Raw genomic sequence first — 26672 nt, forward strand, 5'->3', positions numbered from 1 at the left:
CAGGTGCTAGATCTCAGAGATGAGCACAGTAACACTTGCACCTGAGGGACCTGATGTCCTAGAACTGATGGGCCACATTGATGAGTAAAGTGACACATGAACCCGAGGGCCATGATGCCCTCCAGCTGCTGGACCACAGAGATGAGTATAGTGACACAAGCACTTGAGGGCCCTGATGCCCTACAGCAGCAGGACCACAGTGATGAGCACAGTAACACATGCACCTGAGGGTCCTGTATCCACCAGGTGCTGGACCACAGGGATGAGCACACTGACACTTGCAGTTGAGGATCCTGATGCCCTCTAGCTGCTGGACCACAGAAATGAGCACAATGACACATGCACCTGAGGGTTCTGATGCCCTCCACATGCTCGACCAAGTAATGAGCATAGTGACACATGCACCTGAGAGTTCTGATGCCCTCCACTTGCTGGACCACAGGGATGAGCAGAGTAACGCATGCACCTGAGGGTCCTGATGCACTCCACTTGCTGGACCACAGTGATGAGCACAGTGACACATGGACCTGAGGGTCCTGTTGCCCTCCACATGCTCGACTAAGAGATGAGTATAGTGAAACATGCACCTGATTGTTCGAATGCCCTTCAACTACTTGATCACACTGATGAGCACATTGACACATGCAGCTGAAGCGCCTGATGCCCTCCAGCTGCTGGACCACAGTATGAGCACAGTGACACATTGGCTTGAGGGTCCTGATGCCCTCTAGCTGCCGGACCACAGTGAGGAGTACAGTGACACATGCATCTGAAGGTCCTGATATCCTCTAGTTCCTGCACCAAAGTGACAAGAACAGTGACACATGGCCCTGAGGGTCCTGATGTTCTCTAGCTGCTGGAACACAGGGAAGAGCACTGTGACACATGCATCAGAGGGACCTGATGTCCTCCAGATGCGGGTTCACAGATTTGAGCACAGTAACTCATGCACCTGAGTGTCCTCATGCCCTCCAGCTGCAAGACCAGTGTGATGAGCACAGTTACACATGCACGTGAGGGTCCTGACGCCTTGAGCTGCTGGACCACAGTGATGAGCACAGTGACACATGCACTTGAGGGACCTGCTGTCCTCCAGCTGCTGGACCACAGGGATGTGCACAGTGACACAAGCACCTGAGGGTAATGATCTCCTCCAGCTGCTGGTCCACAGAAATGAGCACTTAGGCACATTCACTTGAAGGTCCTAATGCCCTCCAGGTGCTGGGCCATGGTGATGAGATCAGTGACACATGCACCAGAGGGTACTGATGCCCTCCAGTTGCTGGACCACAGTGATAAACACAGTGACACATGCACCAGTTGCTTGACCCATTGATGAACAGAGAGACACATGCATTTGAGGGTCCTGATGCCCTCCAAATGCTGGACAGTGATGAGCACAGTGACACATGCACCTGAGGTTGTCGATGCCCTCCAGCTACTGGACCACTGTGATGAGCACAGTGAAACATGTACCTGACGTTCCTGACGCCCTCCATCTGCTGGGTCATAGTGATGAGTACAGTGATGCATGCACCTGAAGGTCCTGATGCCCTCAAGCTGCTGGACCACAGTGAGGAGCAGAGTGACACATGCACCTAAGTGTCCTGATACCCTCCAGCTGCTGGACCCACAGGGATGAGCACAGTGACAAATGCACTAAGGGTCCTGAAGCCTTCCTTCTGCTGGACCAAAGGGATGAGCACAGTGACACATGCACCTGAGAGTCTTGATGCCACCCAGCTTCTGGACCACAGTGATGAGCACAGTGACACACACACCTGAGGAACCTGATGCCCTCTAGCTGCTGGACTACCATGATGACCACAGTGACACACGCACTTGAGAGTCCTGATGCACTCCAGCTTTGACCACAGTGATGAACACAGTTACAAACGCACTTGAGAGTCCTGATGTCACCCACCTGCTGCACCAGAGTGACGAGCACAGTGACACATGCACCTGAGGGTACTGATGCCCTCCAGCAGCTGGACCACAGTGATGAGCAGAGTGACTCACGCACCTGAGGATCCTGATTCCCTCCAGCTGGTGGACCACAGGGATGAGCACAGTGACACATGCACCTAAGGGTCCTGAAACCCTCCTCCTGCTGGACCAAAGGGATGAGCACAGTGACACATGCCCCTGAAGGTCCTGATGCTCTCCCACTGCTGGACCAAAGTGATGAGCACAGTAACACATGCACCTGAGGGTTCTGATGCCATCCAGCTGCTGGACCACAGTGATATCCACAGTGACACACGCACCTGAACGTCCTGATGCCCTCCAGATGCTGGACCACAGTGATGAGCACAATGACACACACACATGAGGGTCTGAATGCCCTCCAATTACTGGAACACAGGGATGAGAACTGTGACACATGTACCTGAGAGTCATCATGCCATCCAGCTGCTGGACCACAGTGATGAGCACAGTGACACACGCCCCTGAAGGACTTGGTGCCATCCAGCTGCTGGGTCACAGTGATAAGCCCAGTTATACATGCAGTTGAGGGTTCTGATGACCTCTAGCTCCTGGACCACAGTGATAAGCACAGTGACACATGCAATTGAGGATCCTGATACACTCTAATTGCTGGACCACAGAAATGAGCACCGTGACACTTGCACCAGATGGCCTGATGCCCTCTAGCTATTTCACAACAGGGATGAGCAAAGTGACACATGCACCTGAGTATCTTGAGGCCCTCCAGCTGCTGGACCACAGTGATGAGCACAGAGACACACACGCCTGAGAGTCCTGATGTCCTCCAGGTAATGGACCACAGGGATGAGCACAGTGACACATGCACCTGAGAGATCGGATGCCGTCCAGCTGCTGGACCACAGTGATGCGCAGAGTGACACACACACCTGAGTGTCCTGATTCCCTCCAACTGGTGGACCCCAGGATGAGCACAGTGACACATGCACCTAAGGGTCCTGAAACCCTCCTTCTGTTGGACCAAAGGGATGAGCATAGTGACACATGCCCCTGAAGGTCCTGATGCCCTCCCGCTTCTGGACCACTGTTGCCGCCTGCAGCAACAATCCCACGGTAATTTATCGGAGGTGGACTGGAACTGAACTACTTCTATTTTTTCTATCTGGGCTACTTCCTTGCTTACTTGCTTGTTCGCTAGTTTATAGAGGGAGAGAGGCTTTGTTTACTTTTAGTTTTAGAGGAAGAGAGGCTTTGAGAGGAAGAAAGACTTTGCTTAGAGGAAGAAAGACTTTGCTTAGAGGAAGAGAGACTTTGCTTAATTTTAGAGGAAGTTTTAGAGATGCTACTCTTTCAGAGAAGCTATGCTTATCAAAGTTCTACTGCTTCTTCTTAGAGGTGCATCCTGCATCCTGCGTCCTAAAGGTGCATGCTAGAGGTGCGTTCTTAGTCATGCGTCCTGCCATCTGCGATCTTCATTCTGCGACCTAGTGACCTAGAGGTGTGTTCTTAGTTCCCTGTCCTGCAATCTTACAACCTGTGACCTAGAGATGTGTTCTTCGTCCCGCGTTCTGCAATCTGCAATCTGTGACCCGCGACCCCCACGTTCTGCAATCTACAGTCTCCTCCCAGGCAAAGAGAATGTCTTATATACCCTAAGGCAGCTAATCAGCTTAGGATTAAGTAGGATGGTTGGAGCATGCGCCACGGTACCAATTAAGAATGAGGGATATCTGTTGACCACTAGCGCAGAAGAGACATTAACTATTCAGGCAAAAGTAGATCACGCCGTGTTAACACTAATTATGCACCACTTCTTGGCCCAATGCCAGCCACCATCCTAGGGCTCTCTGCAGACCACAGTGATGTCCACAGTGACACACACACCTGAACGTCCTGATGTCCTCCAGCTGCTGAACCACAGGGATGAGCAGACTGAAACATGCGCCTGATGGTCCTGATGCCCTCCAGCTGCTGGACCAAAGTGATGAGTATAGTGACACAAGCACCTGAGAGTCCTTATGTCCTCCAGCTGCTGGACCACAGATTTCAGCACAGTGAAACATGCACCTGAGGATCCTCATGCCCTCCAGCTGCTGGACACAGTGATGAACATAGAGACACATGCAGTTGAGGGTCGTGATGACCTTCAAATGCTGGACCTCAGTGATGAGCACAGTGACACATGTACCTGAGTGTCCTGATGACCTCTAGCTGCTAGACCACAGTGATGAGCACAATGACACAATCAACTGAGGGTCCTGATGCCCTCCAGTTGCTTGACCTATTGATGAACAGAGAGACACATGCATTTGAGGGTCCTGATATCCTCCATCCCTGTGTGCTGGACACAGTGATGAGCACAGTGACACATTCACCTAAGGGTCCTGATGTCCTCCAGATGTGGTACCACAGGGATCAGCAGAGTGACACAAGCACCTGAGAGTCCTGATGTCCTCCAGCTGCTGGAACACAGGGATGATCACAGTGACACATGCACCTGAGGGTCCTGATGTCCTTCAGATGCGGGACCACAGGGATCAGCATGGTGACACATTCCCCTAGGTTTCTGATGTCCTCCAGCTGTGGGACCACATTGATGTGCACAGTGACACATGCACCTGAGAGTGTTAATGCCCTCCAGCTCCTGGACCACAGGGATGATCACATTGACACATGCACCTGAGGGTCGTGATGTCCTCCAGCTCCTGGACCTCAGTGATGATCACAGTGACACATGCACCTGAGGGTCATGACCTCCTCCAGCTGCTGAAACACAGGGATGTGCAAGTGACACACACACCTGAGAGTCGTGATGCCTTCCAGCTGCTGGACCTCAGTAATGAGCACAGTGACACATGCACCTGAGGGTCATGATCTCCTCAGCTGCTGGACCTCTCTGATAGGCACAGTGACATATGAACCTGAGTGTCATGATGCCCTCCACCTGCTACCACAGTGTTGTGCACACCTACACACACACCTAAGGGTCATGATGTCCTCCAGCTGCTGGGCCACTGTGATGAGCACAGTGACACATGCACCTGAGGATTCTGATGCCCTCCAGCTGCTGGACCACAGTGATGAGCATAGTCCGTAAACCTCAGGAAAGGGCTACAAACAAAGCCAAATGAAGTGTGGAGTGTTTTCTCTCCATACTCAACCATTTAAGATCTCAATCATAAGCCTGAAAAAATATTTTAGAATTCTTCTGGAATGAAAATTCATCCTGTCAGATAATGAGTTATAATTAATTTGTAATATCCTTCATTGATAAAATGATAGAAGAAGTATGCAGTTTGAAAAAGGTTTTGCTGATTAATATGTAGCATCTAATACTTAAATCCTTATACAAGTGAATGATTTCTTCTCCACACTTCATGTGGTCTGCAGTTGAAATCAAGCATCCTCTTCTCACCTGTGCTTGTTCAGAGGGTGAACAGTACCCACACCAGTTTAGAGTGTTGGAACTTCGGTATGTGTGCATGTGCTTGATAGATAATACCATCAACATGCATATGGCCAAAAAAGGTCTCAGGTTTTCCAGAGTTCCTTTGATGTAAGACACCTCTTGCTTGGTTGGCCCCAGTCACTTCTCTCCTCTTCTTGTTATTAAACTTGTCCTAGTTTTCATTCCTGTTATTCCCATCCAGAAATCAGTGTGTGCATAACATTGTGCACATATGCAACTGTGTTGTAAGAGAGACGGTGTGATTCTTGGTGCTGCAAATGACACGGGAGAACCTGTGGCCAGCAAGCAAAGCCTGGGTTGGGAGTAGGCACCACACAGGCAGCAGAAGCTCAGCTTTCTAATCCCTTTGAGAAAAGAAGCTCAGGGACTCAGCTCTCCACCCGTCATTGTTGCTAATGGCCCAAGAAAGGGAGCTGAGAGTTTTTCTGAATTCTTTTCATGTAGGACACGGTGCACATGTTCAGTGATCTCAAAGACATGGCTGCAAGTGAGCCTCAGCACTTTCTCTCACACTGAACGTGGCAAATATGAAATGCTGCCATTCAGAGAGGGAATGGGGAGGCCACCTCAGATTAGCAGGCTCAGGGCAAGGGTAGTCACTGGGCTCCTCTGAATATAGGACTTGGTCTCTGGGGCACACACAGAAGCCATGGTGAACCCACAGGGGAGGACTGCGCTCTCAGTTTCCATAGTACCTGATCCATGACCACACACATCTGCACAGGTGACCCTCGACCCCATGTCCACCATATTGAACCCATGTTGATGGGTCCTTTGCCTGTGCTCTGGAGAGCACTGTCTGCCTGGAGCACTCCTGAGCCTGCCTGCTGTGGTCAGGAGGCGGGTGCTGTGTTCCCAGAGGCCTCTGGGGGTGGCAGGCACGCACCCGCCCACATCTCTATATGAAGCAGAGCTCACCAGCCAGCTCACACAACCTGAAACTGTCCCTGCTTTCCTCTCAAGATGTCCTGAAAGCCTGCCAGCCTGAAAAATCTGTGGGGACCACTTTTCAGGCTGAGATTTGGAGAAGCCAGCAGGGGAGACTGTTTTGTTGCAGGTGGAGAACACGTGACCCTCAGGAGTGAGTGCTTTCTGCTTAGAATTCAACCAGTGGCCCAACTTATCTGATGCTCCAAAGAAAATGATTTTATAAGAGGAATAAGGCAAAACTGGAGAGTGCCATCACAGAGAATTCTTATCCGATATCTTATTGCTGGATTTCTAAATCCACAGTGGCACGTCAGGGGGAGCAGAGCATTCATAGCAAATGTGGAACCTGAAACGTGGGGATTAGTCTTGCTTTATGCTCTCTATTCATTTAAAAGTTGATTTTGAAGTCACTTTTGCTTACTTTAAACGTGGAAAATGCACACAAGTGTATGTTTAAATTTTCTAGAGAAGTTAAAAGACATTTGTAGGAAGTCAACATCATACCACAAAAGCAACCATAACACAAAAGCAGTCACAACACACAGAGGGAATTTTTGGAAAAGAACAACTGAGTGGCAGATCAGGTGGATACACAGGCAATTCTCAGAGATTCCCAGGAAACCTTAGCAGAGGGACAGCATGGCTAGTGTGACAGGAAACTTGAGCAGGGAAAAACCAGATGGACATAGTCCTGCTGCCACTCACAGGACTTAGCTGGGAAGGGTTGCTCCACAAGTGGGGATTCAGCAGAAAATAAACTTCTTTCTAGAAAAGGATCATAATGCTTTTGCAATGCTCCTGAAGAGGAGGAGGAAAGGAAAAGGTAATGAAGCTTGTCGACCAGACCAAGCCAGAACTCACCACACGCAGAAGCCAGAACACACCACACAGAGAAGCCAGAACACACCACACGCAGAAGCCAGAACTCACCACATGCAGAAGCCAGAACTCACCACACGCAGAAGCCAGAACACACCACATGCAGAAGTCAGAACACACCACACAGAGAAGCCAGAACACACCACACATAGAAGCCAGAACTCACCACATGCAAAAGCCAGAACACACCACACGCAGAAGCCAGAACACACCACACATAGAAGCCAGAACTCACCACACATAGAAGCCAGAACTCACCACATGCAAAAGCCAGAACACACCACACGCAGAAGCCAGAACACACCACACATAGAAGCCAGAACTCACCACACATAGAAGCCAGAACACACCACACGCAGAAGCCAGAACTCACCACACATAGAAGCCAGAACACACCACACATAGAAACCAGAACTCACCACATGCAGAAGCCAGAACTCACCACACATAGAAGCCAGAACTCACCACACATAGAAGCCAGAACTCACCACACGCAGAAGCCAGAACTCACCACACACAGAAGCCAGAACACACCACACGCAAAAGCCAGAACACACCACACATAGAATCCAGAACACACCACACGCAGAAGCCAGAACACACCACACGCAGAGGATTCTTACTCTTCTGGAGGTAAAACTTAGAGGGGAAGGTTATGGATAGCAACAGAACATTAGGAAAACAACCAAAGAGAAGGGTTCTGGCAGTGGCTTTCAAGATCCCTGCAGTCACCTCCTGGGAGAGGAAAGCAAAGCATGAGGTGGAGAGGACCCAGGGCAGGAGACTGACCACCGAGTATCCCAGCAGAACCCAGGCCAAAGCTGCACTGTGCACGGGGCTTGCTGGGCAGACCCTGCTCAGCTGCCCTCACGCTACTGAACCTCCAATTCGAGGTGCACAGGCTTGCTCTCTTGGAGACTGATTCTTCCTGAGTAAATGACTCCTGTTGGTGGAGACACTTAATATAATTGTGGTGTTACCAGTTTCCTACAAAACTAACATAGTACGTAAGAATTTGCATTATGAGATTGCACATGCCAATTGAAAACATAAAAAATTGTTCTAGAGAAGAGGGAAGCATAGTATTAAGCCACGGAGCAAGGAAAGACAGCAAGGAGATAATGAGTCAGGGACGTGGGGGCGGGGGACAATTCAGAACTAAGGCTGCTTGTTAAGTGTTCAGATCGCTATCCTGTGGAACCAGTACCAAAACCAGTTCTAAATTTTGATGGCAAAATGACCATATAAGAAGCCAAATACTTCTAATGGGAAACAATCAGATGATAAAGATCAGGAAATGCCTCCATTCATTTTATTACAAAGTATAAATTTTAGCGGTAAGAATCTAGGTTTGCGTAGAGTATGTGAAACACCGATAGCATGGGTCACGAGGGAAGGTCCCTGCTCACTTTCCCATGTGATTGCCTGGGGTTTTCTTACCAAGGTTTACTTCAGCTTGAGTTGTGACTTCAAGCTCAGTCACAGCTTTGACTTTTCTCCAAGCATTGACTGAGTCATAATTTGCAAGAATTAAAAGATTTCCATAAAACACCGTTGTAAAATTACATGTAAATTAGCAGCCTACCTCCATTCTGGCAGTCGTGACAAGCTTTAGGAATGAGTGGAACTCTCAATACTGATTTCTGCCCCTACAGACAGGACTGTGCCTCAAGGCATGTCTCCTGGTGAAGGGCAGATCATTCTGGAGCACACAGAGCTAGTCCTTGCTCTGTCCACATCCACCCAGATGTGCTGGTCAGCTCCTGATGAAACTTCAGTGGGACTCTAACCTTACTCTAGCACAGGGATCTCACATGTATCAGGTGATTCAGTCTCCACTGAGACAATGACCTCAATACTCGATGCTATGGGGGAGAGTGAACCCCTTTAGCACTCAGGACTATCTCCTCAGAAGTGGGCAAGCTGATCGAGAGACCAATGCAGAAACGACGACATAAAACAATGACTTTGAAGAAAAGCATCTCAGGTGGGTGTGTCGACTTTTAATGCTTCTTGTCTCCTTTCCTCTGCTTCCCAGCTGACCAGCATCTCCACAAAATGGCCAACTCCACCACGGTGACCGAGTTTCTCCTCATGGGCTTTGCTGAAGGCTGGAAACTAAGGTTCCTCTACTCCATGTTATTCTTACTCATGTTCCTGGCCACCCTCTTAGGGAACCTGCTCATCGTCACCGTCACCACGGCTGACCAGAACCTGCACACGCCCATGTACTTCTTCCTCAGGAACCTGTCCATCTTGGACATGTGCTACATTTCTGTCACTGTCCCCAATGCCTGTGTCAACTCCCTCACCGGCAACAGGGCCATTTCAGTGACTGGCTGTGCAGCCCAGATCTTCTTGGTCATTTACTGTGCCTTTGTGGAGATTCTGTTTCTCACTGTCATGGCCTGGGACCGCTATGTGGCCATCTGCCAGCCCCTCCATTATTCGACTATCATAAATGTCCGACTCTGTGTCCGAATGACGGTGGCGTCTCTGCTCAGTGGCCTGGTCTATGCAGGTGTGCACACTGGCAATACATTCGTGCTGAACTTCTGCGGCTCCAACACAGTCCCCCAGTTCTTCTGTGACGTCCCCTCCCTGCTGAGGCTCTCCTGCTCTGACACGTCCAGCAACCAGCTCTCCATTCTCATCTCTGCCGTGTTGGTTTGCGGCGGCAGCTTTGTCTTCATCGCCATGTCGTATGTGCGCATATTTTCAGCTGTGCTCAAGTTCCCCGCTCAAGAGCAGGGGAAGGCCTTCTCCACCTGCGTGCCTCACGTCCTGGTGGTGTCCATCTTCCTCAGCTCCATGGCCTGTGTGTACCTACGGCCGGCAGCGACCACAGAGGCTCTCCAGGATATGGTGCTTTCTGTATTTTACACCATGGTTCCTCCCTTCTTGAATCCCGTCCTCTACAGTCTCAGGAACAAACAAGTAAAGGAAGCTGTGAGGAGAGTCATACTGAGAAAGGTTCACTCAGGAGCACGGTGAGGAGACATTAGAGGATAGCCCCAGTTCTGCCCAGTGACCTTCAAACCTGGACAAGACACTGCCTGTCTGGGTTTTGCCGGGCAGACTGTCTGCTGTGGAATCCGCCTCTCGAGGCTGGACTCACTCTTATAAAGCAATTTCTTTCGATTTTATATTACACTTTCTACTCACCTCCCCAGAAAATTTTGTAAGGAACTTTAGTAGGGGCATATTTTCTTAGATAGAGTTCAAGATATTTGCTGAGAATATATAAAGACTGGGCATTTTTTTATTCATTAAATATTTAGCAATATCAATGCTAAGGATGCCCTGAAGGTGATATTAACAAATTAAGTATGAAGCTAGCATGCAGCCTGCATCATCAAATCATATATTTTATATGAAATACATATTTAATCTTGTATATAAGTAAGTCTTTTATATTATTTTGAAACTGAACAAGATTAAATCCTAAAAATATTATACTATAAGATTTATAAGGTGTCAAATTAATTCTTCAATCTATCTGGAAAATAAAAGAAATAAACTCGAAATGTCAACTAGGGAAGAGGTGGTCACAGCCAGCTCTCTTCATGCGGAATCAGCCCTGTACTTGCTGGAAGAGCATCTGCAAGTCCCATGACTGAACCCATCTGTCAATGTTGTAGAAAAGCCCTGAGCAGCCAGGTACGTGGATTAGCCTCATGTGCAGGTTAGAGCAATAACCTGGTGGCTCCTTTTCAAGTCTGTGAGTTCTCACAAGCTCTCCTGAGTGAAGGCTCAATGCTCTCAGTCACGAACAGATTAAACCCAGAGGTCTGCCTGCGTATTAAATCTGGTCAACTCGAGTCAATCTCTTTATTTGGTCCCATAAAGTAAATGTCTATCATACTGTATCCTAAGATACATTTTCAGTGAAGAGACATTCTTTGTAAAATTTGGGATTTCAAACTGTCATATTCTACTGTGTCTATTGATGACAACTTTGAAATACACATAATTTAAAGTGTATAAGCAAATTTAATGTAAAAAGCAAAATGATATTTAAAGGTTCACATTTGTCAATTAAATTAAAATAATTAGAGTACTTGTGGAATTTAAAGCCATTCATATGAAATCTTAAGGTATACGCAAAGTGCAATTTCAGAAAACCATTTTGCTCTATGCTGCATGAGCAGATTTCAAAATCAAGAAGACAATTTAAATGTACTTGTTTACCTCAGAAGTAGAAATATTGCAAGTATAGGACATAGGTTAATAGATAGATTTTTAAAGTTTGATTGACAGAATATTGGTTATTAGAAAATTAATAAACAGTCAAAACAAAACACAACTGAAAAACATACACATACTGAAGAGTTGGCTGATAAGGAAAATTCAGCACTTTCTCAAGGCTGAAGGGAGTTTCCACGTGATGGTGCTGATTAACAAGAGCTCTGGTGCAGTCACCGAGGATGTGCATGGTGACAGCAGGGACCTGTGAGGGCCAGTGCAGAGGGGCTCACGGGGACCCCCGCACAGACTCCAGGTTTGACGTCACCAAGGCACTAATGCCATTTTTCTTTGATTTGCTGAAATGTGAACCACAAGGTGATTCCCGGGACAGCGAAGTGACATGCACCGCTGCCTTGGTGACAGAAGTAGAGAAGGTTCAGGCTGCTGGAACGCTGGGGTGAACCTGCCGTGCAGACCACTCGTCCTCCTGGGAAGCCCGAGGGAGTGGACGTCACCAGGGTGGTGAGGAAGGGGTCTGTCCCAGGAGGCCTCCAATGCAGAGTGCTCTCTGGCTGTTTTCTCCGTAGCTCAGAAACACAGCAGAAGCCAGAGTCGCTGGGGAAACCAAGCTGCCCAGGGATAACTGAATCCCAGGGGGACGTGGGCCCTGAGGCTGCCCTTGATTGCCTGGGGTGCAGGCCTGTTTGCCAGGTGGACAGCGGAGGCCGTGCCGCAAACACAGCATTCTGACTGTCTCGGGCTGCGACGGGCGCCCAGAGCACGGTGCCCAAGAGGAAAGACAGATGCAAGTGAGCCATGTTCTCGCTGACCTAGAACAGAGTCCAGTTGAGTCACTGGACTCAGTCACAGGCTGTCAGTCCACAGCAGACATGAGCCAGGCTCCGGCACAGAGCCACTTGGACCAGGAGGAGGCTACATGTCACTTCAGAACAGCCTCACAGGGACAAAGCCGTGCTGTCCACCTTCCCCACGGTGTCCTGCACAGGAACCCACACCTTACCAGGGTGAGTGTGCATGAGGGGCAAGGACACCACCAGAACTCAGGCACTGTGGGACAGCAGTGCTTAACTGAAGCTGGGACGTCACCATGTCCCCCAGAGGCATACAGGAGGCCAATGATCAGGAAGTGGGAGCTGAGGCCCATGTCACAGTGGGTCCCTGTCCCTGAATGGACCGTGTGGATACCTTCCCGGACTCAGTGCTTAATTGGAGAAGATGCGCTCAGCAGCCAGCTAAATCCCACACTGGTTCCCTGACCCGTGGAGTACAGGCAGCCTTGGTGGGCTGTGATGTCCACCAGAGCAGCTCTGGGCGCCCCCCGGTTCTGTGCTGGAGGGGGCTGCGGGACAGAGAGCCCTGCCTCAGGACTCAGGGAGGAACCCCACTGCCCGGACCTTCTCTCCCCATAGACGGGGACGGCCTGTCACAGGGCCATCCGAGGCCTCCCGTCCAGTGCTCCCCCAAGCTGAGACCTGGCAGCGTGTTTGTGACAGGCATTCCCGCCCCCCAAAGCTGTGGTCTGTGGCCTCCTCACCCAGACACAGTGAGGGTGTCCCCAGAGACACTGAGTCCATGTTCTGATTCTGAACCCCTTAGCAGCCGGCTCCTGTCACGCCCTCGGAGCTGGCTCTGTGGCACTGTGGATGGCCTCTCTGAAGCCCACCTGTGCAGGAGGAGCCCCTTTGGACCAGACCCCTGAGAGGGTCCAGCCAGCTGGGCGGCCCTCCCCACCAGGTGGCCTCCCAGGGCAGGCTCTTCACTTCCGGGCACATCTGCAGGAGGCTGGGAACCTTCTGCTTGTTTCTGCCGGGATTGCGAATAACTTGCATGCTTTTCAGATGCTTTCTGATCATCTCTTAAAACAGAAAATCATGTAGAACTTTAAACCAGCCAACACTGTGCGGAACTACTCCTGTCTTGATCGTGCCCCACTGCCGTTCTGTCAGGTCCTCACAGCCCGATTTTACCTTCGTCTGTTTCGTTTTGATCTCTGTCCATTTACGGGGGGCTCTTCTCAGATCTCATTACTGCGGGCGCGTCCTGCCTTCCTTGCTTTCGCATCTGCAGCACGGACCTTTACCCAGTCTTGCTGCCGTTGGAATCAGTGAAAATATTCCTGGTGTGAAAGATATCCATCCACCCCACACGTGATTCACGGGATCAGGATCTGAATTCACGAGTTGCACATTCAGGCTGTTTCTGCATGGTCCTCTAGTGGTTTGGGCAAAGGATTTCAGTGGCTACTCTGGAGATTTGTTGACTCATTTGTCTGGATTTGCATAACTGGTATTGTGCCCCCGTCGTCCTGCTAAGGCCATTGCCCCTAAAATTCAGTAGTGATTCAACACCAGCTATCATGCTACAGAGCTGGTGAGTTTTAGAGAAATGTTTTTAAGAGGACGCGTGTAGTAGTCACATCTCACCACGAAGACAGTGTTCACATAATTTATTTAGCATGCTCAGTTGTCAATTCCTGAATCTCTGATCTCCCTTTACAGAGAATACCTTTGAACCATATTTGCCTCAATGGAAATTACTCTTAAAACATTTTTTTAAAATTTTGTGACCCATCCTCTGTTTAATTTGCACTGTTGCCTATTACCACAGGATCGGGGTCCCGCCTTCCGGGCCAGCAGGGGTGACTGTCCTACAGGGAGTATGATGGCAAACTGAACTGAATATACATATTATTTCACAAACAAATGCTGTCCAGGGAAGGGGTAGATAGAAAAACTTAACCAGTGACATTTTATTCTAAATTATGTGTTATAATCAGATATGATCACACAGAATTTTTACATTTTTCTTCCTGCAGAGGTTATGTATGCTGCGTGTTATAAAAAAAAAAGAAACATTTAAAAATCCTACAAATTGAAACTTTGTATTAATCACCAGTGGACTAGGACTGCTTCTCCCAAAATACCATCACGAGTATTTGGAAGGATTTATCATATACATGAAATTCTTCGAGGTAATAAAGCATGAAATTAATTTATAAACTCTTGGACTATGTATTCAACATGTAAAAATGTAAAGTATTAATGTCAGTCATCTCTTAAAAGTCAGTTTTTAAATACTGCTGTATGATTTTCTTTGGTCAGGAACATTCTGGTCTAAGTAGAGCCCTCAAGATTTTGCCATTTAGCAAAACAGCTATCTTATCTATGCAGCTAGCAAAACATTGAATAATATTACAGAGCACAACACAGTTTTCACTTTTAAATCTTTTTTGTGTTCTGCGGGACCCAGCCTAGCAAAATTCAAGGAAAGCCCCAAGCAGATTTGCTTAAGAGAAAAGTCAACTTTTCCAGGTTAAGTAGTGGAATCTACCAAAGGTGACCAGTGTCCACCACCTTGACCCTCCAGAGCTTGCCACATGTTGAGACTCACTGGTGCTTATCTGTGGGGTAGTTGAACACAATTGGGCAACTAAACTTTTCAGTCCTACGTCCCTCATGAAAAACAAGAAGCTACTGTAATCTGACTTGCAGACAAAGCAGAAGCGGCCCTGTGTGGTGTTTTTCTCATAAAGATGACATTTTTTCCATCCAAGCACACGCAACCCAATTTCCTGCCCATCGCGCCATCACAAGAAGCAGTAAAACTAAAGCAGAGAAGTGTCTGCTGTCTCACCGAATCGCTGTACCTGGCTTCTTTTGAGATAACTGGAGTAAGAATTGCAACGTTTTTACATTTGGAAACATCGAATAAAAATAGAAACATGAAATTTTTTAAAAAATGCAAGTTAAAAGATAGTTCGCCAGGATGATGGTGTGCTGAGCATCAGGAACACAAGGTTAACTCAGCATAAGCTTATCAATAAATATAATTCACCACATGAATGGAGTACACGTATCACGTGATCATCTCAATAGATGCAGAAGCAGCTTCTGGCAAAATCCAGCACCCATTCATGTTAAAAATAATGGAGAAACTAGGGACAGAAGAAACGTATTTCAATATCATAAAGGCTGTACAAGCAGTCCAATGCCAGCATTACACTGAATGGAGAGAAGCTGAAATCCTTCCCTCTGAAATCAGGAACAAGAAGAGTATGTCCATGCTCATAATTTTTGTTCAACATGGTTCCTATAATTCTAGCCAGAATAATCAAGTAAGAAACAGAATTTGAAGGAAAACAAATAGAAAAAGAAGAATTCAAATTGTCTCTGTCAATGACACGGCCCTACGCTACAAGAACAAATTAAAGAAAAAAAACAATGGAAACTTCACCAGAAAACTTCTAGAGCTCATAAATAATTTCAGAATTTCAGACAAGTAGCAGAAAACAAAATCAATGTACATGAATCAGTTGCTTTCCTAAACTCTAATAATGAATCTGCTAAGAAAAAGAAATTAGGAAAACCATCTCATTTCTAGTAACCACCAAAAACAAGTAAAATAAAATACTTGGGAATAAAACAGACCAAGGAGATGAAAGACCTCTACAATGAAAAAAGAAACTGACACGCTGAAGAAAGAAACTGAAGAACCTAGACGTTAAAAAGATCCCCGTGTTCTTGGATAGGTAGAATCAACAAATTGTCAAAATGGTCATAATACCAAAAGCATGATAAAGATCCAAAGAAATCCCCATTAAAATACCATTGACATTCACCACAGCACTAGAAGAAAAAGAAAACAGTCCTAAAATTCATGTGGAAGAATTAAAAACTAGAGTAGCCAAAGGAATCCTGAGCAAAAGGAGTGATCTGGAGGCACCCAAACCTGACCTCAGAGCTCTAGTAACAGAAATCCCAGTGCATCGGCATCAAAAGGACAGGAAGTCCACAGGAGCAGAATAGAAGACAGACAAACCCACACAGATACAGTCATCTGATCCTGGACAAAGTTTCCAAGGACATAGCGTGGAGAAAAGACAGCTTTTTTTTTTTTTTTTTTTTTTTTACAAATGGTGCCAAGAAAACTGAATATCTATATGTAAGAGAATGAAACTAGATCTCTATCTCTCACCCTGCACAAAAATCAACCCTCAGTGAATCGAAGACCTCAGAATAAGACCAAAAACTTCGCACCTGCTAGAGGAAAACAGGCCTAACAGGCGAACATATTTTCACAGACACCAACTTCTTTTTTTTTTTTTTAATATTCTTTTTTTTTTATTGTAAACAACTTGGATACGTGTTGTTTCTCTGTTTGTACATGGAGTAACGGTATACTATTTGTGTAATCATAAATTTACATAGCGTAATGTTGTTTGATTCATTCTGTTGTTTTTTCCCTTCCCCCACCCCTCCCACCCCTCTTTTCCCTCTAAACAGTCAATCATTCCTCCACTCCCACCCCCCTCCCTAACCCTAACTCTAACCCTAACACTAACCCCTCCCAACCCCCATTATGTGTCATCATCCACTTATCAGCAAGATCATTCATCCTTTGGTTTTTTGAGATTGACTTACCTCACTTAGCATGATATTCTCAAATTTCATCCATTTGCCTGCAAATGCCATAATTTTATCATTTTTTATAGCTGAGTAATATTCCATTGTATATATATATACCACAGTTTCTTTATCCATTCATCAATTAAAGGGCATCTAGGTTGGTTCCACAATCTGGCTATTGTGAATTGAGCAGCTATGAACATTGATGGGGCTGTATCTCTGTAGTATGCTGATTTTAAGTCCTTTTTGTATAGGCCAAGGAGTGGGATAGCTGAGTCAAATGGTGGTTCCATTCCAAGTTTTCTAAGGAATCTCCATACTGCTTTCCAGAGTTGCTGCACTAATTTGCAGCCCCACCAGCAATGTATGAGTGTATCTTTCTCCCCACATCCTCGCCAACACCTATTGTTGCTTGTGTTCTTGATAATCGCCATTCTAATTGGAGACACTAACTTCTTTTAAAAGACTCCCAAAGGTCAAGAAATAAAAGCAAGAATCAACAAGTGGGACAGCATCATTTTAAAAAGTTTCTGCATAGCAGAGGAAACAAGAGCATGAAGAGAGAGCCTGTGGAAAGGAGATATCTGGCAGCTGCTCCTCTGACAGGGGATTTATATTCCGGTAATAAAAAGAACTCAGAACTTAACACCAAAAACAAATAACCCAAACAATAAATGGGCAAAAAACTAAACAGACAGTTCTCAAAAGAATGAACACAAATGTCCAACAAATATATGAAAAGCTGCTCAACATCTGTAGCAACCAGGGAAACACAAGTCAAAACTGTACTAACGCTTGGTCTCACTCCAGTCCAGATGGCAATCACCAAGAACGCAGAGCACAGAGCACTGGTGAGGATGCAGAGGGCCAGGTGCACGCGTAGCCTGTCGGCGGGACTGCAGGTGGGTTCAAACCCTCTTGAAAGCATACGGAGATTCCCCAACCGTCTAGGAATGGAGCCACCATGTAAGCCAGCTACATCACTCCTTTGTATTTATCCAGAAGAAGTAAAACCATAATACTATAGTAATACATCCTCTTTCATGTTTATAGCGGCACAATTCACAATGGCCAAAACACAGAACTAACTCTGATGCCCATCAATGGATGGATGGACTGAGAATGCTAATAAGCTTCTGTGCAGTTAAGGAAATTATTAAGAGCATGAAGACAGAGCCCATATTGGGGAAAACCTTTTCAAGCTGCTCCTTTGACATGGGATTAATATCCAAAATGCATAAATAACTCAATAAAAAAAACCAAACAATAAAATGGCAAAAGAATTAAACACATATTTCTCAAAAGAGGAAATATAAATGGCCAAAAAACATATGAAAAAAATATTCCACGTCCCTAACAAACAAGGAAATGCAAATAAAAATTACATTGGGTTTTCGTTTCCCTCCAGTTATGATTACATTCATCAAGAATATAATTAATAGCCGGGCAACATGGCACACACCTGTTATCCCAACAGCTCAGGAGGCTGAGGCAGGAGGATCGCAAGTTCAAAGCCAGCCTCAGCAACAGCAAGTCACTCAGCAACTCAGTGAGACCCTGTCTCTAAATAAAATGCAACATAGGGCTGGAGATGTGGCTCAGTGATTGAGTGCCCCTGAGTTCAACCCCCAGTACAAAAAATGAATATGGGCTGGAGAGATAGCTCAATTGGTAGAGTGCTTGCCTTGCAAGCACCAAGCCCTGGGTTTAATCCCCAGCATTGCAAAACAACAACAACAACAAAAAGAATACAATTAATAATAAATGCTGATGGCAATGTGGGAAATAGGCATACTCATGTATTATTGGTGGGGCAGTAAATCACTGCGAACTCTTTTGAGAGTGGTTTGGAGGATCCTCGAAAGTCTAGGACTGGAATCATCATATGACCCCACAGGACACTCCTTGGTCTCCATCCTGAAGAACTAACATTAGCATGCTGTAGTGATACAGGCACATTAATGCTTATAGAAGAGCCGTTCACAATAGCCACATTGTGGAACCAACCCAGTGCCTGTCAACAGACGAATGGACAAAAAGTGTGGTATATATACGCAATGGAGTTTTAATCAACCATGAAGAAGAATGAAATCAGGGCATTTTCTAGATGGATAGGACTAGAGCAAGTGGGCCAGACCCAGAAAATCAAGGGTCAAATGTCTTCTCTCATACACAGAAGCTAGACCAAAATAAGGGGAAAAAGCAGGGAGAATTCCATGAAAAAATAGAAGGGAGACCAGTGGCATAGAGGAATTGGGTTGAGGGCGAGTGAAGAGGGATGGGGAAAGGGAGGAATGGTGAAAAGAAATTGACCAAATAGTGCTATCGATGATGCTCGTGTGCACGAACAGATCAGAGTGAATTTCATACATAGAGGGAGATATGCACACACACACACACACACACACACACACACACACACAGAAAATCACCAATTAATGAAAAACGATGAATAAAAAGCAGTGGAGTAGAAAAATGGAGAGTGGGAAGGAGAAGGGGAGAGAATCAGGAAGTACTGGGAACCTCAACAGAGCAAATCATATTCCACGCATCTATGATTATGCCAAAATGAACTTCAATAATATGTACAGATATAATGCACTAATAATAACACTTTAAGTGATATCCACAGACTGAAAATAAGTGGGTAGGAAAGTCATGATTTGTAAATGGAGCCCATAAAACAGGTGTAACCATTCTCATATTTGACAAAGCAGATTTCAAGAAGAAATTAATCAGAAGAGACAAGATGGCCACTATGTACGATTAAAGAGATAGATACAACAAGTCACAAGGATAGAAAATACCTATGCCTGCAGTGTCACTGCACTTAACTGCAGAACGACAAAATACCACTTCTTGACGTTAAGTGCCAGACAGACCCCAGTAAAATAATTCCTGGTGATCTCAACACACCCCTCACAATAAGAGAGAGGTCATCCAGAAATAAAACCAATAAAGTCATTTCTGATCTGAGTGATACTGTCAGTCAAACAGATGTTAACAGATATCTATAGACAGTGGAATTCAGTACATATATACAAACAAATAGATATATGTCTAAAATTAGAAATCAAAAGCAAGAAAACTATTCCTAGAATCAAATGATAACAGTAATATAACATAAGCATATCCAAATCTGTGGGGATATTCTGAAGGCAGTACCAAAGATTAAGTCTATAGTATTAAGTGCCCATGTTAAAAAAAATTAAAAGAACACACGTAAACTGTCTAATGCTACTTCTCAAGATCTTTGAAAGACTGAAATGAATTTCAAAATCAGTAGAAGACAGGAAATAATTAAAATCACAGATGAAATTAATAAGGTAGAGAATAAAAAAACAACATAAAGAATTAATGCAACAGAGATTTGGTACTTTGAAAACAAACAAGATTGATAAATCCTTTGTCAAGCTAACAAAAAAGGAAAGGAATAGAAGACCCAAATCAGCAAAATTACATATCACCACAGACATTTGTGAAATACAAAGGTTCATTAGGGACTATTTTGAAAACTTATATTCCCATAAAATGGAAAAATCTATTTGATATTGAAAAAAATGTTAAACACATATGATCCTAAATTGAACCAAGAGGATATAGAAAATGTAACAAGCTAATATCAAAAAGGAGATTGAAGCAATAATAAAAACCTCCCAGCAAAGAGGAGCCTGGGACTAGATGGACATCCTTCCCTTGGTCCTGATTTTAGAGGAAATACTTTGAGTTTTCTCCATTCAGTACCATGTTGGCTTTGGGTTTATTACATACAGGCTTCATAATGTTGTGGTAAATTCCTTCCATCCTGAGTTTCTTCGGTGTTTTTAACATGAATGGGCGCTGAATTTTGTCACGGTATCTCCATACCCAGATACCAAAACCAGAAAAAAGACCCGTCAAGGAAAGAAAATTATAGACCAATATTACTGGAAAACACAGACGGAAAATTGTTAAAATATTAGCAAACCACACTCCAAGACAAAATGGTTGTACACCATGGTCAGGCTGGAGTCATCTCAGTTGATTCAATATGCATAAATCGATAAATGTAATCCACCCCACAAACAGAATCAAGCTTAAACATGAGATGATTATCTGAAGATGACCTTGGAGAAATTCAGGCCCATTCATGTTAAAGACACTGAAGAAACTAGGGATGGAAGGAATTTACCACAATGTCATAAAGCCTGTGTATAATAAACCCAAAGCCAACTCACTGAATGGAGAAAACTGGAAGTATTTCCTCTAAAATCAGAACCAGACAAGGATGTCCACTCTTACCACTCATATTCAATAGTCTTTGAAACTCTAGCGAGAGCAATTAGGCAAAAGAAAAAATTAGGAAAAGAAGTCAAATCATGTGTTTGCTGATCACATGATTCTGTATCTAAAGGAACCAAAAAACCCCTCCAGAAGATCTAGTTCTGATAACCGAGTTTAGCACAGTGCAGTATACAAGCTCAGCATACAGGAATCAAGAGCTTTCTGCACTCCAACAATGACTCCACTGACCAGGAAATCGAGACACCCACACCATTCATAATAGCTTTGAAAATAATAAAATACTTAGGAATTTATCTAAGGGGGTGAAAGACCTCCACAATGAAAATTGTAAGCCACTGAAGAAATCGCAGAAGACCTTAAGAAGATAGAAAAGACCTATCATGTTGGTGGATAGTTAGAATTAATATCATCAAAATAGACATATTACTGAAAACAATCTACAAATTCAATGCAGTCTCCATCAAAATGCCAACAATACTCTTTACAGAGGAAGAAACAGACAGATCTAAGCTTTATATGAAAAATAAATGACTTGGAGTAGCCTTTGCTGGATTGGTGACGGCAAACGCTCATGTCATGGTTATTGGGTGGTGAGTGCTGGGTCTGGGAAGCTGTGGTGGGAAAGGGAGACGCAGGGCTCAGGGATCCTGGTTGCTGCTGCGCCAACTGTTGAACAGCCACAGGAAGCACTTGGCCTCCCTGCCCTGGGTGATTTCCCCAATCAGTAATTTAGCCTCCGGGGAAGAGAGGCAGAAGGAGAGCCACCCACTAAACAGCTGTTCTCAGGCTGCTAATTAAAAGAAAAAATGACTGCAGAGAAGGTGGCAATTGCTCACTTCAGAGCATGGTCCTGGCTTGCCATTAAGCAATCTGCGGTCAGGTCCTCAGGACCAACTCCAGAGCCAGTTCAATGGCTGCCCCGCTGATCCCAGGAGGCCCGGCTCCGAGGCGTCCCAGGCAGGCTGTGACGCCACCCTCTGGCTATTTAAACCCTCCTCCCAGGCTCCCTGGAGCTGCGAGCCCCGTGCTGAAGTGGAAGCTCACAGCCCAGGTCAGTGACCATCTTCCAACACTCATGAGCATCTGCTTCCACCATGTGTGCCTTTCAGCCCAGGTCTCCTGCGAGTGTTCAGGGGAACAGGCTGAGAGGGCAGCAAACGGAAGCCCCGGAGGCTGCCTTCCAAGGCTGTGGCTTCTGAGAGCCGCCCACGGGCAGGCTGGCTGTCACTGGTTTCACCTTTCACGCATCCCTCTCTGCACAGGCCCTGGTGTCATCTGTCGGTGGCCCACCTCTGCAGCTTCCCCCTCCGTCCTCCGAGTGACAAAGCCACTTTCTGCCCTCCAGCTCATCCTTTCCTATCTCTGTTCACGTCTTGATGGACAAAGTGCAGGTCACTGTAACTTCTCTTTGCATATATGGGTTTGTAGAGAGGTTTCTACCCAAAAATAGATTGCACACACGTTTACAGGAGGGAGCAACTAAGCCTGAGCCTCATCAGGGGTGCGCAGGAAGGTTTGATCTGGTTGAATTGGTAATGTCCATCTTTGAATGTTTCTAGTTTGTTGTCGCTACAATAGCAATGATTTACTTGATGTCTTTTCATATACTCGTCTTCACACTATTTCCTTATGATTAACTCATAATAGTGGCTGATGCATAGATGCTTTGCAAATATGTTTGATGAGTATGGACAAACATTTCCAGGGAAGTTGAATCCATATCACACTGGCAGTACTGACCACTCCTCATGTTGAAAATCTTAAACGATACTGTGATTCTCTAAACATATTTTTCTCCTTGCAAAATAACACACATCTTTGTTAAAGAGATTCAAACCCTGCAAGAGGTTTTAAGGGCATTTAGTTCTTGTGCTTAAGTGTTTGAGGCTCTTGTCCTGATGATCGTGTGTTTGCAAGTCTCGTTCCTTACCTCTAAGCTCCAGCACTGGTGTCTTCGCATAGGAATTGTGAGGTCCGTTTTCCTGAACTGGAATCCTCCTCTAACCTGAGTGCGGCACCTGCGTGTATGTTGGGACGAGGCAGGATCTTCACTTCTAGATACTCTTTTCTCTCCCGTTTTCAGAATCTTTCTCTGTTAAGTGTCCTCTGGATCTTCCAGGGACCCACAGGGTTGAAGTCAGTTTTTAAATCTTCTGGCACAATTAATACATGCTGGACTGTTCAGATCAAATTTAGAATCATTTTACATTAGGAAAATTCCTGTAGGTACTTTTATTAAGATTGCATTTTGCTACTTTATAATTCCCCCTAGTTCAGTGAGTTATCCACTACTTATTGTTTTCTTGTTTTCTGTTTTTGCTGTTGTTATGTAGAAATGCTCTGTCCCACCTGGTCGAGGGTGTCAACAAGTGCTTGTGGACGAAGTGCACTTGAGGCGCTGTTGACAGTAGAGCGGGTTCCTACAGGGAATGTGTGAGCGGAACCGCAGTCAGCACACAGGGGAACTGAGACCCGGTTCCTGCAGGGAATGTGTGAGCGGTGTGCAGAACTGCAGTCAGCACACGGGGGAACTGAGACCAGGTTCCCTCGCAGGAGGCGAGAGCCAGGACAAACACTGGGCAGCAGAGCGCTGAGTAACCAGTCCCCACAAACCACATTCAGGACTTCCATCTCTGCTCACGAAATCCTCAACACTGCTGAAGGAACTGGGAGGCGGGTTTGTCTGAGCCGCTTGCTGCTGGGATTAATCTCTGGGGTTCACTTAGGAAACAGTCATAAACCTTAAAGTGAAGGTTCATATTTATGGGAGGTATTATCTTTTGGAAACGCTACAGGATTATAAAATAAGTGGGAATCACTTCCTTATCTTTCTGCATACTGCAACACTTCTGAAGTTTTCTTTTGGAAGATCTCAGAGGATGCTTTCTCAATTTCTAAAAATTTTGAGGGAGAATATCTCTATCAAAATTTTCCAATTTTTCTGTCAGGCACGGGGATGCAGGACTATAAACTCCCAGCTGCTCAAAAGGCTGAGGCAGGAGAATCACAAGTTCGAGGCCAGCCTGAGTAATGGAGTGAAACCCTGTCTCAAAGTAAAAAAAAAAAATGGCTGTGGACGTAGCTTAGGGTAGAGCACCTCTGTGTTCAATCCTGCTTCTGCAAAAAGGCCCGTTTTTCCAAATCTGGATCAGTTATTTACCATGTTTCGGGCAAGTAGGCTGTTCATACGTGTATATATGTGTGTTACCTCTACTACATGTGACATGCACACATGCACACATCATGTCGTCTGTCATTTTCACTGAGTTTCTGATTGCATTCCTGTGAAGTTGAAATGGCGTTCCATCCTGTAAGTACCCTGCTCTTCTGCTCGTACCTGTGGTCAGACCTCCGCTGCTCCTGGGGTCTGGGTGTGGACACTCTCTGCAGCACGGGGTTGGATCTCGCTGGCTTCACCCAGTATTTCTGCGGTGGCTGCACTGCTGAGCTCCACACACCTGGGAGTTGTCACAGGAGGTAGTTAGGTTCCTGCAGTTGCAATCTCCTTGGCCCTAGGTGATGTTTCAGTGTGTGTTTATGTAGCTAGACCTCTCTGACTTAGGTGTAAACCTGCTATTTTATTTTAAAGCAGTAATACATTTTTGTGAAAAAATTGTGCTATGGGAACCAACGTCATTGAGGATATAATGCATTTTTATTTAAAACTCAAATTGCAGAACTGTTCCCTGCTCCATTCATAACATTACCTTAGATGACACTCTGTGTTTCAGTTGTTCTTAGTTTTGCATCTTCTTTCCTTTCCATTTTTTACCTTTTTACTTTGGCTTTCTTTGAAGAGTGAACCTACGAGTTAAAAGGGGTTGTTCATCCTGTATATGGTGCAGCTGTGATTAACATAACTGTTTCCTATCTAATTTTACTGTGTGCCTTCTTAAATCTCCTGAACTCTGTTCGTCCATGCTGCTTCTTTCACATTTTCCAAGCTTTTAGAACTCACATGTGCACGCACACACATACATGCATCCTGGTCTTGCATTTTAATACCATTAATCGTGTTAGTGTTCTGCAGAATTATTCTTATCCACGTGGCTTTTTGTTGGAGCTGTAAGTGAAAACCTATGAAGTGAGACTCTTGCAGGCAACATATTGTTGGATCTTTCTGTTTAATCCAATCTGGCAGTCTTTTGATTGATGAATTCAGGCCATTAGCATTCAGGGTTATTATTGAGATATGATTTGTATTCCCGGTCATTTGGTTCATATTTAAAATTTTATTTATTTATTTATTTCTTTTTTGACACACCTTGGTTCCTCCTTTATTTGACAGTTCCTTTAGGATAATTCCTCCCTTTGCTGATTTACTTCTTTGTTTTTTATTTCTTCCTCATGAAATATTTTGCTGAGAATGTTTTGTTATGCTGGCTTTCTTTTTGTAAGTTCTTTTAGCTTTTGTTTATCATGGAATGATTTTATTTCATCGTCAAATTTGAAGGTAAGTTTTGCTGGGTATAAGATTCTTGGTTGGCATCCATTTTCTTTCAGAGCTTGAAAAATATTGTTCCAGGCCCTTCTAGCTTTTAGGGTCTGGATTGAAAAATTTGCTGATATCCGTATTGGTTTCCCCCTGAATGTAATTTGGTTCTTTTCTCTCACAGCCTTTAAATTCTGTCTTTATTTTGTATGTTAGGTATTTTCATTATAATGTGCCTTGGTGTGTGTCTGTTGTAATTTTGTGTATTTGGAGTCCTATAAGCCTCTTGGACTTGATTTTCCATTTCATTCTTCAGATTTGGGAAATTTTCTGATATTATTTCATTGAATAGATTGTTCATTCCTTTGGTTTGTTTCTCTAAGTCTTCCTCAATCCCAATAATTCTCAAATTTGGCCTTTTCATGATATCCCATAGTTCTTGCAGATTCTGTTCATGATTTCGTACCATCTTCTCTGTTTGTTCAAATTTTTTTTCCAGGTTCCATATTTTGCCTTCAATATCTGAAGTTCTCTCTTCCAGGTGTTCTATCCTATCGGTTATGCTTTCTATGGAGTACTTAATTTGGTTTATTGTTTCCTTCATTTCAAGGATTTCTGTTTGTTTTTTTTTAATATCTCTAACTCTTTATTGAAATGATCTTTTGCTTCCTGAATTTGCTCTGTTAACTGTCGATTGGTGCGATCATTCAATGCCTGCATTTGCTCCTTCATCTCATCGTTTCCTTCCCTAAACATTTTAATTATGTACATTCTGAACTCCCTTTCTGTCATTTCTTCTGCCATGCTGTCGCTGGATTTTATTGATGTAACATCTAGATTTATTTGGGGCATTTTCTTCCCTTGTTTTCTCATATTGTTCAGGAATCAGTCAGTCATTAAAATATTGCAGATTTCCTCTATCAACTTATAATGTCTCTGAAGATTGCTAGTGTATCCCCTCTTATCCTTCAGTAGCCTGAATTCTTGGAGGAAGTTGATAATGCGGAGCTCCACGAAGAAGCTGCCTCTCTAGGGGTGGTGACCCTCAGGTGGCATATATTCCCTGCTAGTGGGCAGAGGTGCCTCCGCTTGTTGACCAATGGTCATCCAACGGGGA

General features: G+C 45.0%; 1 protein-coding gene across 1 annotated transcript; it reads left to right on the top strand.

The window, feature by feature from the left end:
- Positions 1–9283: 9283 nt before the first annotated feature.
- LOC124973379 (olfactory receptor 14C36-like) lies at positions 9284–10219 on the top strand. Its single transcript, XM_047537331.1, has one exon. The coding sequence runs from the start codon at positions 9284–9286 to the stop codon at positions 10217–10219; it is 936 nt and encodes a 311-aa protein (XP_047393287.1).
- Positions 10220–26672: the final 16453 nt, after the last annotated feature.

Source organism: Sciurus carolinensis (assembly GCF_902686445.1).
Source record: "Sciurus carolinensis chromosome 19 unlocalized genomic scaffold, mSciCar1.2 SUPER_34, whole genome shotgun sequence".
Lineage (NCBI taxonomy): Eukaryota > Metazoa > Chordata > Mammalia > Rodentia > Sciuridae > Sciurus > Sciurus carolinensis.